General features: G+C 35.5%; 1 protein-coding gene across 6 annotated transcripts in view; it reads left to right on the top strand.

The window, feature by feature from the left end:
* PTBP3 (polypyrimidine tract binding protein 3) overlaps positions 1–14172 on the top strand; it is a 121448-nt gene that overhangs the window by 94348 nt on the left and 12928 nt on the right. For all 6 annotated transcript variants that reach the window (XM_047067942.1, XM_047067950.1, XM_047067933.1 and 3 more), the window contains 3 exons: positions 10613–10690; positions 13324–13463; positions 13710–13743. In XM_047067942.1, coding sequence (XP_046923898.1) covers positions 10613–10690; positions 13324–13463; positions 13710–13743 — 252 coding nt within the window. The remainder of the gene's footprint in view (positions 1–10612; positions 10691–13323; positions 13464–13709; positions 13744–14172) is intronic.

Here is a 14172-nt window from a genome sequence, read left to right as displayed (position 1 = left end):
AAGAGAGTAACAGTACTTACATTGGACAAAAACAGACTTAAAAACAAAGACTGTAAAGAACAAATAAGGATGTTATGTAATTAAAAAGGGGACAATCCAACAAGAAGATACAAAAATTATAAATATTTATGCACCCAGCATAGGAGCACCCAAATACACTATAAAACAGTTATTAACAAACATAAAGGAATTAATTGATAGTAATATGCTAATAGTAAGGGACTTTAACACCCCACTTACCCCAACGGACAGTTCATGTAAACAGAAAATCAACAAGGAAACTGTGGCTTTGAAGGACATACCAGAACAGATGGATTTAACAGATACATTCAGAATATTCCATCCTGAAACAGCAGAATACATATTATTTGCAAGTGCTCATGGAGCATTCTCCAGAATAGACCACATATTAGACCACAAAACAAACCAGCAAATTCAAAAGATCAAAATGATACCATGCATCTTTTCAACCACAAGAAAAAATCTGGAAAGACCATAAACACATTGAGGCTAAATAACATGCTAATAAACCATGACTGAGTCAACCAGGAAATAAAAGAAGAAATTAAAAAGTACATAGAAACAAATGATAATGAAAGCACAACAGTCCAAAACCTCTGGGATGCAGTAAAAGTGGTTCTAAGAGGGAAGTTCATAGTAATACTGGCCTGTCTCAGGAAGCAAGAAAAATCTCACATAAACAACCTAACCTTATACCTAAAGGAGGTAGAAAAAGAACAACAAACAAAACTGAAAACCAGCAGAAGGACGAAAATAATAAAGATTAGATCAGACATAAATGATATAGAAACTAAAAACAAAAAAACAATAGAACAGATCAATGAAACCAGGAGCTGGTTCTTTGGAAAATAATCAGTAAAATTGATTATCCTTTAGTCAGACTTGCCAAGAAAAAGAAAAAGAAAGGACACCAAATCACAAATGAGAGGAGAAAAAACCAACACCACAGAAATACAAACAGTTGTAAGAGAATATTATGAAAAACTATATGCCAACAAACCGGGCAACCTAGAAGAGATGGTTAAATTCCTAGAAACCTATAAACTATCAAAACTGAGACAGAAAGAAATAGGAAATTTGAACAGTCAGTAACCAGTCATGGTATTGAATCAGTAATCAAAAAACTCCCAACAAACAAAAGCCCAGGACCAGATGGTTTCACAGGCAGTTTCTACCAAACACTTAAAGAAAAGCTCATAGCTTTTGTTCTCAAACTATTCCAAAAAATAGAAGAGGAAGGAAAACTTCCATATTCATTCCCTGAGGCCAACATTATCCTGATACCAAAACCAGATAAAGACCCACTAAAGAGAACTATAGGCCAATATCCCTGATGAACATGGATGCAAAAATTCCCAATAAGATACTAGCAAACTGCTTTAAACAATACATTTTTTTTTTTTAAATCACAATCAAGTGGGATATTCCTGGGATGCAAAGGTGGTTCAATAATCGTATTTCAATCAACATCATACATCACATCAGTAAGAGAAAGGATAACCATATTATCATTTCAGTAAATAACAGAAAAATCATTTGACAAAGCACAGCATCCATTCTTGATGAAAGTGCCCAACAAAGTAGGTTTAGAGGGCCTAATGTAAATAAGGCCATGTGTGAAAAACCCACAGCTAACATCATCCTTAATGGGGAAACACTGAAAGCCTTTCCCCTAAGGTCAGGAACATGACGAGGATGTCTACTGTCAACACTTTTATTCAACATAGTACTGGACGTCCTACCCACAACAATCAGACAACAAAAAGAAAGAAAAGGCATCCAGTTTGGGAAAGAAGATGTAAAACTTTTAATATTTGCAGATGGCATAATACTATATATAGAAAACCCTAAGACTCAACCAACAAACTGCTAGAACTGATAAATTCAGTAAAGTTGTAGGATATAAAATGAAAGAACAGAAATCTGTTGTATTTCTTTATACCAATAATGAAGCAGCAGATAGAGAAATTAAGAAAACAATCCCATTTACAATTGTACCAAAAATAATTTAAGATATCTTATGTAGGATACCTAGGAATAAAGAGGTAAAAGACCTGTACTCTGAAAACTGTAAAACACTGATGAAAGAAATGGAAGACAACACAAAGAAATGGAAAGACATTCCATGTTCATGTATTGAAAGAACAAATATTTTTAAATGATTGTAGTACCCAAAGCAGTCTATACATTTAATGCAATCTCTATCAAAAACCAAGAGCAGATTTCACAACTAGAACAAACAACCCTAAAATTTGTATGGAACCACAAAAGACCCCAAACAGCCAAAGCAGTCTTGAAAAAGAAAAGCAAAGCAGGGGACATCATAATTCTGGACTTCATAGGTCAATAGACCAGAAGAGAAAACCCAGAAATAAACCCACGATTGTGTGGTCCATTAATTTTCAACAAAGCAGAAACAAATATCCAATGGGAAAAAGAGTCTCTTCAACATACAGTGTTGGGAAAACTGGACAGCAACATGCAAAAGAATGTGTGTACACATGGAATATTATTCAGCCATAAAAAATGAAATTTTGCCATTTCCAATGACATGGATGGAGGTAGGGAGTATAATTCTAAGTGAAATAAGTCAGAAAGACAACTACCACATGATTTCACTCATGTAGAATCTAATATAAAACCAAGGAAGAAATAAGAGAAAGACATCAATAAACAGACTTTAATTTGTGTTTGTTTGTTTGTTTGTTTGGTTTGGTTGTTTGGTTTTGGTTTTTTTGTTTTTGTTTTTTTGGTAATCTGTTTACCCAACATGAGACTTGAACTCATCACCCCAAGCTCAATATTTGCATGCACTTCTGACTGAGCCAGCCAGGCACCTGAACTCTTTTTTCTTTCTTTTTTTTTTTTTAAAGTTTCTTTATTTAGAGAGAGCACATGGGAGGGGCAGAGAGAATCCCAAGCAGGCTCCACACTGTCAGCACAGAGCCTGATGCGGGGCTTGAACTCACAAACAGTGAGACTGTGACCTGAGCCAAAATCAAGAGCCAGTCACTTAGCCACCCGAGCACCCCACCCCCAACTCTTACTTACAGAGAACAAACGAATGGTTACCAGAGTGGGGGAGGGGGTTTAAATAGGTTATGGTGATTAAGGAGAGCACTTGTAGTCATGAGCACTGGGTGATGTAGGGAATATAGAAATGTTGAATCACTGTAATATACACACGAAACTAATATTACACTGTATGTTAACAGTGCTTGAAAGATAACATCAAGAAAATCAAAGGCAGGGGCACGTGGGTAGCTCAGTTGGGTAAGTGTCTGACTCTTGTGTTCAAGCCTTGCATTGGGCTCCGTGCTGACAGAGGCTGCTTGGGATTCTATCTCTCCCCCTTCTCTGCCCCTCCCATGCTTATACTCTCTCTCTCTCTCTCTCTCTCTCTCTCTCTCTTTCTCTTTCTCTCTCTCTCTTTCTCTCTCTCTCTCAAAAATAAACTTTAGGGTGGCTCAGTCATTTGAGTGTCCAACTTTGGCTCAGGTCATGATCTTGCAGTTAGGGAGTTTGAGCCCCACATCAGGCTCACTGCTGTCAGCCTGTCAGTGCAGAGCCTGCTTCAGATCCTCTGTCCCCCTTTCTCTGCCCCTCCCCTGCTTGTGCTCTCCAAAAATAAATACTAAAAAAAAGTAATAGAATAAAGAAGTAAATTTTTTAAAAAAAGGAAATCAAAGGCAGGCTACAGACTTGAAGGAAAACCTTTGCAGCACATATATCAGACATAGTAGTTACATCAAGTTCTGTGAAGACCTCTTATAACTCAATAGGAAGAAAACAAACCAAGAAAAAATGTGCAAAAGATATGAAGATAGTGTACAAAAAATGGCATATGAATGTCGACAAGCACCTGAAATGATGCTTATCCCCAGTCATCAGGGAAGTGGAAATTAAAATCACTATAAGATAGTGGTACATGCCCATTAGAATGGCTAAATTTTGTAAGGTTTACTGTATCAAGGATGTGGATCATCTTTCACTGGTGTACTATGTTGGTGGCAATGTAAAATTTAGGTAAGACCACTTTAGCAAAGACTTGGACAGTTTCCTTAAAAGTTAAATGTGTGCCTGCATTATGACCCACTCATTCTACCTGATCACTTATCCAAGAGGAATCAAAGTTCATATCCACACAGATACCTGTGTAGAAATGTCCTTAGCAATTTATTTGTAATGACCAAAATCTAGAAATATTTTATTACAGGTGAGTATTTTAAAGTATAGTTTGTCCATATGATGAAATGCTATTTAAATACACAGGAATATATCAATAAGGAGAACCAGATTATTTTGATTGAAAGAAGCCAGACAAAACTTTATTCTGAATTAAAGAAACCAGATTTTTTAAAGAACACCTATTGTATGATTCTGTTTATGTGTAAGTCTGAAAAATGCACACTAGTCTATAGTGACAGAAAGCAGATCAGTGGTTACCTAGGGACAGGGTTTGGAGGGAGAGGGATTACAAAGGGGCACAAGGAAATTTTTGAAATAAAGACATATTTGTTATCTTGATTGTGATGATAGTTTCACATGTTTTAACTATATGTCAAAACTTTACATAATCCCTTTTAAAAAAGAAAAGTGAGTCCTATCAGTTTCAGTCTAATGCTGACTGAAAGCCCTCCAAAACTTCCTTTTTCTTTCAGAGTAAATGCTCACATCCTTATGTTGGATTACAAGGCCCTATACCATGCACTCCAATTTTACTTTTTAAATATCTTTGTCAGTACCCTCCCCGCCCCCCTCTACCCCACTCTTTCTGCTCACCAAACTGACAGTCCCTCCAGTTTATAAAACATTTTAAGTATGTTCCCACCTCTAGATTATTCTAGTTATTCCCCCTAGCTGGAGTACTTTTCTCTCAGGTACCCTCAGTTTTTTTCATGCTGCCTTTGACCTACCCTGACTAGCCCTCAGTGCTCCTAATTCTTCCTATTCTATTTTTTTAAGGTTTTTTAATGTTTGTTTATTTTTGAGTGAGATGGGGAAGGGCAGAGAAGAGGGAGACACAGAATCCGAAGCAGGCTCCAGGATCTGAGCTGTCAGCACAGAGCCCAACACAGGGCATGAACTCACAAACCCGAGATCATGACCTGAACCGAAGTCGGGCATATAACCGACTGAACCACCCAGGCACCCCTATTCTGATTTCTATAGTATTTATCACTTTCTTACTTGTAGTTTTTTACTGTATTTATTATTTTATTTTTATCACTAGAATTAAGCTTCACCAGGGTAGATTTTTTCTTCTATTTAGTTTATATATGTTTATGCCTGGCATGAAATAGGCATTCAAAAATACTTGTTGAAGTAATGTTTTTTGTTTATTATTGTTTTTCTTGCTGTTTTTGGAATTTAGTACTGTTTTGTGTTTGTATCTATGATTTTTAACTTTCATACTTATTTTACCAAAATCGAAAGTTAACTGATAGTGTACCCTTTCCTTACATAACTTAAGAACTTTTAGGGAAGTTTAACTGCTTTTACCCTCTTTTACCTTCTCCTAACTCATGATATTATTGTTACATTTTAAAATTAAAACTTTTTTAATGTTTATTTTTGAGAGAGAGAGAGAGAGTGTGAGCAGGGGAGGGGCAGAGAGAGGGAAACACAGAATCTGAAGCAGGCTCCAGGCTCTGAATGGTCAGCACAGAGCCTGATGTGGGGTTTGAACCCACAAACTGAGATCATGACCTGAGCCAAAGTTGGACGTTTAACCAACTGAGCCACCCAGGTGCCCCTTAAAATTTTTTTAATCAGGCAACTTGTTAGTATTGTTTTATATAATAAATATTCGTTTAGATCAAACCGTATGTAACTGTAGACTTTTTATTCCTTCTTTATTTTTTTTAATGTTCATTTATTTAGTTTCAGAGAGAGAGAGAAAGGGAGCGCAAGTGGGGGAAAGGCAGAGATGGAGAGAGAATTCTGCACTGGCAGCGTAGAACCCGATGTGGGACTTGATCTCACAAACCATGAGATCATGACCTGAGGTGAAATCAAGAATCAGATACTCAACTGACTTAGCTGCTCAGGCGCCCCAACTTTTTATTCTTTCTTACAACTCAGATATGCCATCTGGATTCACTTACCTGAACAGTATCCTCCAGTATTCACTTAGGAAAGTCCATGATAACATATTTGAAGTTTTCAAATTTTTGTTCAAAAATGTCTTTATTTTGTTGTCAGTTTTAAAAGATGCTTTTGCTTACTATGGAGTTTTAGATCAACAGATGTATTTCTTTTTCTTTTCATTCAGTATATTAAATCATTTGATGATGTTCTGGTTTTCATTGTTGCTCTTAGAAAGTCAGCTGCGTCAATTTAACTACCGCTTGTTTCTCTCTGGCTATTCTTCAGACCATTTCTTCATCTTTGATGCCCTGTGGTTTCAGTGTGATGTGTCTGTGATGTGTTTGTTCTAATTGGAGCTTCCTTGAGCTTCTTGATTTGATGGGTCATTGCCTTTTATTGGTTATAGAAATTATCTTTTCATATATTTTCCCTTCTCACAATTTCTTTTCTTACTCTCTGAAACTTTGATTTGACCTGTTATACCCTCTTACTCTATTCTGAGGGTCTCAGACTTTCATATTTTCTATATTATCTCTCTAAAATGCATTCTGAATAATTCCTTAGGACCTTTGATTTCACAAATCAAAGTTTTTGAAACTTTGTCTAATCTGTTGTTAAGCTCATCCAGTAATTTAGATTTCATTAATTGTGTTTTTCATTTCTAGAAATTTTATTTTGCTCTTTTTAAGTGTCTTCTGACCTACAGTATTTTTTGGCATATCTTTTATTTCTTCAAGTGTACTATCTAAAATCTTGATCTGATAATTCCTGTGTCTGTCTCTGTTAGGTTTTTCTTTCTTTTAAATGAGCTATTCGTTTTACTTAGAGAATTAATTGTATGAGTTATTTGGGATCGTGGTATGCTCCTCCAGAGAGAATTTGTTTGTCTGCAAAATTAAAGGCTCTGTGTTTGGGACCATTTCAGTCTAAATCCATAACTTCATTAGTTTTATTTTGGACTCCTAAGAAATGTGAATTTGAGCTGCTGCAAATTGTCAGAGCTTGCTTTTGGTTAGGCCTTTTCAGCAACTTTTTTCTCCCTTTTCTACTAGACATGAAGGCACTTTTTCTTACAGTCTTGTCTGAGGGTGAGAAGGGTAGGTTATTAAGGTGTACACTTCCAGATTAATGCCATAAAGGTCATCTATTGACTTCCTTCCTGGGGCCAATCCTGGAATTTTCATCTTGTCTACTACCCCATGAGGCTGATAAAACCAAAGCTCAGTTTCTTGGGGCTTGGCTTTTGACCTCGTTATTCTTTATCATCTTGTTGGCTGTTAGATTTTTTTAAAAATCTTTACACTCTTCGGGCATTTTCTGCATGAAGGTTGGTCTGTTTATTTAATCTGCTACTGGGTCCACATTTTTAAAAAATAATTACGGAGCATTATTTCTTTTGTAGTACACACTCTCTGTAGTATTTTAAATGGCTCTGTATTTTGTCTAGCAACTCATAATTTAAACATTCTCCAATTTGGACATTAAATGTGTTTCTTTAGGGTTTTATTATTATAAATATTATTGATAAACTGATTTCACAGGTAAAAATGTTAACAATTTTTATTGCCTTAATTGCTGTTGTAGGGGTACATTTTCCAGATGTAAACAATTGTTAGTCACTCAACTCTTAAGCCTTTTTCATAAAAGTTTGTATAATCTTTTCATAAAGATACTAACCCATTGTCTAAAGGTTACTTTGCTAAAATGTTTCTGTTTCTGCTTATTTGGGGGAATGTTTATTTATAGAAACTATCAATGATTCTTCTGTCAAATTTTAACAAATGTTCTTATTAATCATATTTTACTTGGGAGCAATTACTTAAAATTTATCCCTGTTAATTGTTTGCCAATTCTTTTATTTATCGCTATTTAGCATTCTGGGATACTTACCTCAAAATTTTTCCTCATTTCTCTAAAACCTACTAGTCTCGCAACCTCATAGCCCCCTACCATAGCCATCTGTATTAGTCTTTTTGTGTGTTTTTTTAAATGTTTATTTTTGAGAGAGAGAGGGAGAGAGCGTGAACAGGGGTGGGGCAGCGAGAGGAGACAGAGGATCCGAAGCAGGCTCTGAATGCCAGCAGAGAGCCTGATGCCGGGCTTGAACCCACGAACTGCAAGATCATGACCTGAGCTGAAGTCGGACACTTAACTCACTGAGCCATCCAGGCGCTTCAGTCTTCTTGTGTTTTAAAAATACCTCATTTGCCCTCCCCCCAATTTCAGTAGCTTACAGCAATTAACATTTATTTCTTTCACACCCCTGACATTTATGCAGCTGTGAACCCATTCTTGCAGCACTCCTTCACATGTATTTGTGATCTAGTGCCCAGTTTAAAAGTGTCATTACATTTGAGACATGGCATTCTGGTGCCAGAGAGTAAAAAATAGGAGAGCTGATGTAAACCCGTAATGCCTCTTGAAGGTTCTTTATAGAGAGGTGGTGTATGTCATATCGCTGTGTACTCCTAATTAAGTGCAGTGGGAATTGCATAAAGATGTGTGCAAGTCACAGTACTAGCCAGAGTTATACGGAAGGGGCAGGTAAATACTTGGCAACAATAATGCAATCTACTATATATCTCTTCATATGTTTAACTTTCTAGCACAGATTTTCATAATTACTCATATCCATGTTGAAGCCTCTTTGTTAAGTCTTTATGCCTTAAATATAGTTATTCCTGTTGTAAAAATGAATCATTTTAGGAGCGCCTGGGTGGCTCAGTTGGTGTCCGACTCTTGGTTTTGGCTCAGGTCATGATCTCACAGTTCTTCGATTGAGCCCCACATCAGTCTTTGCTCTGGCAGTGTGGAGCCTCCTTGGGATTCTCTCTCCCTCTCTCTGTGTCCCTCCCTTTCCGTCAGAATAAATAAATAAACTTAAAAAAATTTTTTAAATCATTTTTCTGTATGGTCTTGAACCTACTTGAATATAAGTTTAACAAGGACAGTTCTTCCTTAGCACTAGAAAAATGCTTGACTCTCAGTGTGCTCTCAATAAATGTTACGTTCCTCTTATTTCATCACTTAATTCTGTCAGTTATCTCATTTTTTGTATCTTCACTTAACTGTCAGTTCTCCCTGCCAGCTCTATCCCTGAAGTCTCTTAATGACTATATATTTTCTTGAGTTATTTTAATAAATCACAACTACATATTTAACAGATTCTGTTAACTATTTTTAATGAAGAGAATAAACTTTTTGAGTTTTTAATTCCTCTGGAAAATACAGCCTACATATTTCTTCCCATAAATATGCTCATCAACCTATCATTAAAAAGAAAAAAACCTCTCCCTTTGACTCTTAAAGTCTAACTTCTCGATATTGCTCTAAAACTTCTTTACTTTTTATATTTCTTATTCTCTTTGACTTATCCTGAGCCCCCACCCACTTAAACACTGTTCCTCTAGATCCTGAGGGGTTATAATTCTCTGTTTTGTTTTTTTTCTATTTCTAAGGCTGTTCTCTTTTTCTTAGAATGTTCATCTTCTTCCTCTATCACTTAAATGTACTAATACTCCATTCCATTTTTGGAATCCATTAAAGTATCCATTAATACTCTCTTCCATTTTTTGTCTTCTGTCTTTTTAAAAAAGTGTAACTTTTTTTCATACGGCTTTCACGTTTATTTCTACATAGATGATTTACAGATCTGTGTCTTACTTTTTCTAAGTATGCCTTCTCATTTCCACTTGTGTCTTAACCATCACCTCAACCTTGACATGTCCGAAATCACATTGTCTTGCGACTAGTATTGACTTCTCCATTGGAACTAACTCCTGTTTTTCTTGATGGTCACAGTCTCCAGGCTTCTGGAAAGAAAGGAAATAATACCAGCATTTGTTTAGCATCTGGTATGCAGTAGGCACTGTGCTTTTCAATTACATAATGTCTAGCTCAAGTTTTACTTCCTGAGACACCTCCAAACAATCACAGTGAATCCTCTGCATTTCCTTCTTAGACCACTTGCAGTACATTTGTGTTTAAACTATTAGATCTTCAGTATATGAATCTCTTGTAATTCATATAATAATATAAATAATATTATTATATGAATTACATAATTCATACAATTGTAGTTTGTAAGCCTTTCAAAAGTAAGGATTTTTATTTCATATTTTCATCACCACCGTACCGTCTAGGTATAGTACATTTTAGTAAGTATTTGACATAGAAATTTTCACATAGAAATAGTGCTCTAAATAAGGGCATGAATCTCAGCCTAAGTAACAAAATAAAATAAATGAAAATGAAGTAACTAGTAACTCAAAACTAAATAACAAGCTAAGCTGTACTCTTGAACCTTGAGCCCAGGTGAAAGAGGTTAGGCTCTGGAAAGGGCAGAGGCTCTTACACATTAGGTATCACCTTTTGAACAAATCTTTATTCCATAACAGTATCTCTTTATCAGTAGTGTACCATCATAAAACTTTTTTTTATTGCTTTGATAACCGTATCTATAGAAGGTAGAATATTTACTTTAGCTTTTCTTCCCCATTAGGTGCACCAGGTATAATTTCTTCTCCATATGCAGGGGCTGCTGGATTTGCCCCAGCCATTGGATTTCATCAAGCTACAGGTGACTCTTTAAAGTTGAATTTGAAACAGTTTTTTAGTGATCTGTATGTTCTAAGAGCTTATCAAGATGAAAAACGTCACTATATTTGAAGAATTTACAATAAAAACATTATGTATATCAACCATAGGAATGGCTCATTGTATGATGCACAGCTTCCTTGTCTTTACAGCTCATTCCCTGTGGTTCCATTCTCAGTTCCCAAATTCCATTATATGTCCTGCATCATTTATACTTGTTATTGACACAGATATACTATAGGTTGACTATATTAAGTAGCCTGACATTTGCCTTTTAGATTACTCTATGAAATGTATGAACTGCTTCTGTCTTTGCTAATAAGCTTATCAATTACATGTTGAATGGACCTGTGTCTTATTTACATTTAGGTTCTTAATGCCTTTGATGGCCTTCAACACATACTATGCAGTCAGTAAATACCTGAATTAATAAATACTAAATATTAAATCCTTTCTTATATCATTAATGGTTTCAGAGGATTACCATAGAGAGTATGCATGCTGTTTATTTTAGGAGATATATATATTTTCTTAGCTAATAGAGATAATTAAGAGATAGCAATTGGTTAATACTTTGATAATGACTCTCTCACTCTTTTCCAAATAGTAAACAAAATAAATTTGATCATAAGTTCAGGAAAAGAAAAAATTTACTTTATGATTTTCTCTTTAATGCCTAAAGAAAACACTATGGTTGGTGATTAGAAGAGTGGCATAATGTTAAGCCTAGTGTACATATGACATTTCCAGTTTCCAGCTGATTTATGAGTATAACTGTATTTTAAATTGCAACATAACTCCTTTCTGTCTGTAATCTTCATATTCTGCCCCTCTAATCTTGGGATTTTAACTACTATCTTTGATAGAGAGGATGAAGTTGACTAAAAGAGAAAACATAATAAGGTTGACATTTAAGTTTTATGTTTTTGGTGGTTTTAAGAAATCTTAATACATGTTTAATTAAATGAATATTCTACCTATTCCATTAAAATGAAGGCATTATACATTATTTTTATTTATTTGAAGCTCCCCAAAGTTTAATTGATAAACATTTGGGAGTAGTGATATATGGTTTCCTTCATCTTAGATATATTTTTTAAATTTTTTAATGTTTATTTATTATTGAGAGACAGAGCATGAGCATGAGCATGGGAGGGGGAAGAAAGAGGGGGAGACACAGAATCTGAAGCAGGCTCCAGGCTCTGAGCTGTCAGCACAGAGCCTGACACGGTGCTCCAAAACACGAATCGTGATATCATGGCCTGAGCCGAAGTATGCTTAACCGACTGAGCTACCCAGGGGCCCCTTGATATTTCTTTTTGACACACACCATGTGTAAATCACCACAGATATTAAGGAAGAGGGGGAAAAAATGCATTTAAGAGACTCCTGAGTTGATAAGACTTAAGCTTCAGTAGAGGGTAGATACATACACACACACATACACACCGCATACGTACATAACATACTACACACCGTACCATATAGCTACATTGTACTACTGGTGATATGTAATAAACCTACACAGGTTATTCAGAAGTTGCAGTGTTGGATTGGAGGGGCATGGGAAGAGGCCATGTAAAGGACCCATTGAATATCGATTTCATGGGGAAAATATCCAGCCTGAGAAAGTGGTCTGCAGAGTTTTAAAACTCAGGAGGATGATGGTCATAATGACCTCATTGGATAGTCAAGCAGAATAGTCTGAATGTAAACTATATTGTTTAATTATGTAATTTGTGGGAAAGTGACCAGACTGAATTATAAGGAACTTTGAGCTTAAAGAATCAAGAAATACCATTAAGGAACTGGTTTATTTTACATAAACTAGAGATTTTGCCTTAGATAATTTTTAAGCTGAGAACACAAATAGTAGGACCTTCTGAAAAGTAAAGTGCTATTTTAGGCATAGTATATAGTGTCAATATTCCAGTATTACCAAACTTGAAATAGTTCTGGACTATCTAGGGGAATAGAGAGCTCTGAAAATTCTCACTACAGAAGAATACTGAACTCTATAAATCAATTATTGATGGTTATAATATTTATATAGCACTTTACAAGGTTACAGGTTTTTTTTCTCACAAAATACTTCTCTTATACAGAATGTTATGTATTCTGAATGCCTGGTATACAGTCCAGTGATTTTTAGTCAATTTACAGAGTTGAACAGCCATTGCCACAGTCCACTTTTAGGACATGTAATACTTCCTAGTCACAAATATGACTTTTGCTGAAGGGCTTTTTTTTTAAATATATATAATTTTGTGGTAAAAGCCAAATGAAAAAATACATCTACCTTATAGGGATGTGCTAAAATATCTTTGAAGAAATGGAGCACTTAACAGTTGATAGATCCTCTAACGACTTTTAAGACCAGTGAATTCAGTTGCTCTGCAAAATTCTGTATTATAAATAACAGAGTACTGACTGTGATGATGTCAAAGAATAAGGATCTTGACTTCTAGGCTAACTGGCCTTTGATATTTTTATGGTAGCTTTGACTTATTTTCTTCTATATTTTTGCTTTCATCTTCATTTATTTACTTAAGTTATATCCAGTGTTGTAATTCCCCAGATAACCAGTATATGAAATGCTTTTGATGTTTTAAAAAGGTATATCAGTCCCAGCTGTTCCTGGAGCTCTGGGCCCTCTCACAATCACCTCCTCTGCTGTCACTGGAAGGATGGCCATTCCTGGGACTAGTGGTGTACCAGGAAATTCTGTTCTGCTTGTCACCAATCTCAATCCGGATGTGAGTTGAAAATTATTTTATAATTTTACTCTTTTCAGGAGGAGGTATCATAGCTTCTGGTCTAGGGTTATATTCAAATTAAAATGTTTAAGTTTGCTTCAAAGATTTTTATTAAAATTCATTACTAGTATATATAGAAGAAGCATATAAAATCAGTGCTTTAAACAAAGTCAGCTGCTGTTTTTATAAGTAAACTTACTTTGTTTTACTTAGACACTTATATTTTGTGTTATCCTTTTCAAACAGCTTATCACACCACATGGGCTTTTTATCCTATTTGGTAAGTTCTTTTTTGCTGTTTTTAATGTCTGTAATGTGGATTAAACATGTTTCGTCATTCAGTAATATTTATCGATTGTCTCTATGTGCTAATAAATAGTGTGTTTGACACTGAAGATAGAGAAGGAAATAAGTAAGACTTAGTAATTACAATAAAGTTTTATGAAACGGGAAATAGGGATTGTAATAGGAACGTGTACTTAGGAGACCTAACCTAGCTGAGAGAATCAAAGGTGGTGTACCAATAGAAATGATAGTTAAGCTGACTTGTGAAAAATGAGTAAGCATTAGCCAGGCAGAAAGGAAGGGCAGATGTGCTTTCCCAGATGCTAGCAATGCGTGAGAGAGCTCCTGGAACATGGAAGTGAAGGAAGCCACTTCCCACTGGAAAGTGTTGAAGCTGAACAGATGAATACGGACATGGTCAGGA

Source organism: Lynx rufus, unplaced genomic scaffold (assembly GCF_022079265.1).
Source record: "Lynx rufus isolate CCGP_SWC_20201006 ecotype Redwood Valley unplaced genomic scaffold, mLynRuf1.p SCAF_10, whole genome shotgun sequence".
NCBI classification, from domain to species: Eukaryota; Metazoa; Chordata; class Mammalia; order Carnivora; family Felidae; genus Lynx; species Lynx rufus.
The sequence above is the reverse complement of the archived record's forward strand: the minus strand, read 5'-3'. Positions and strand labels throughout refer to the sequence as shown.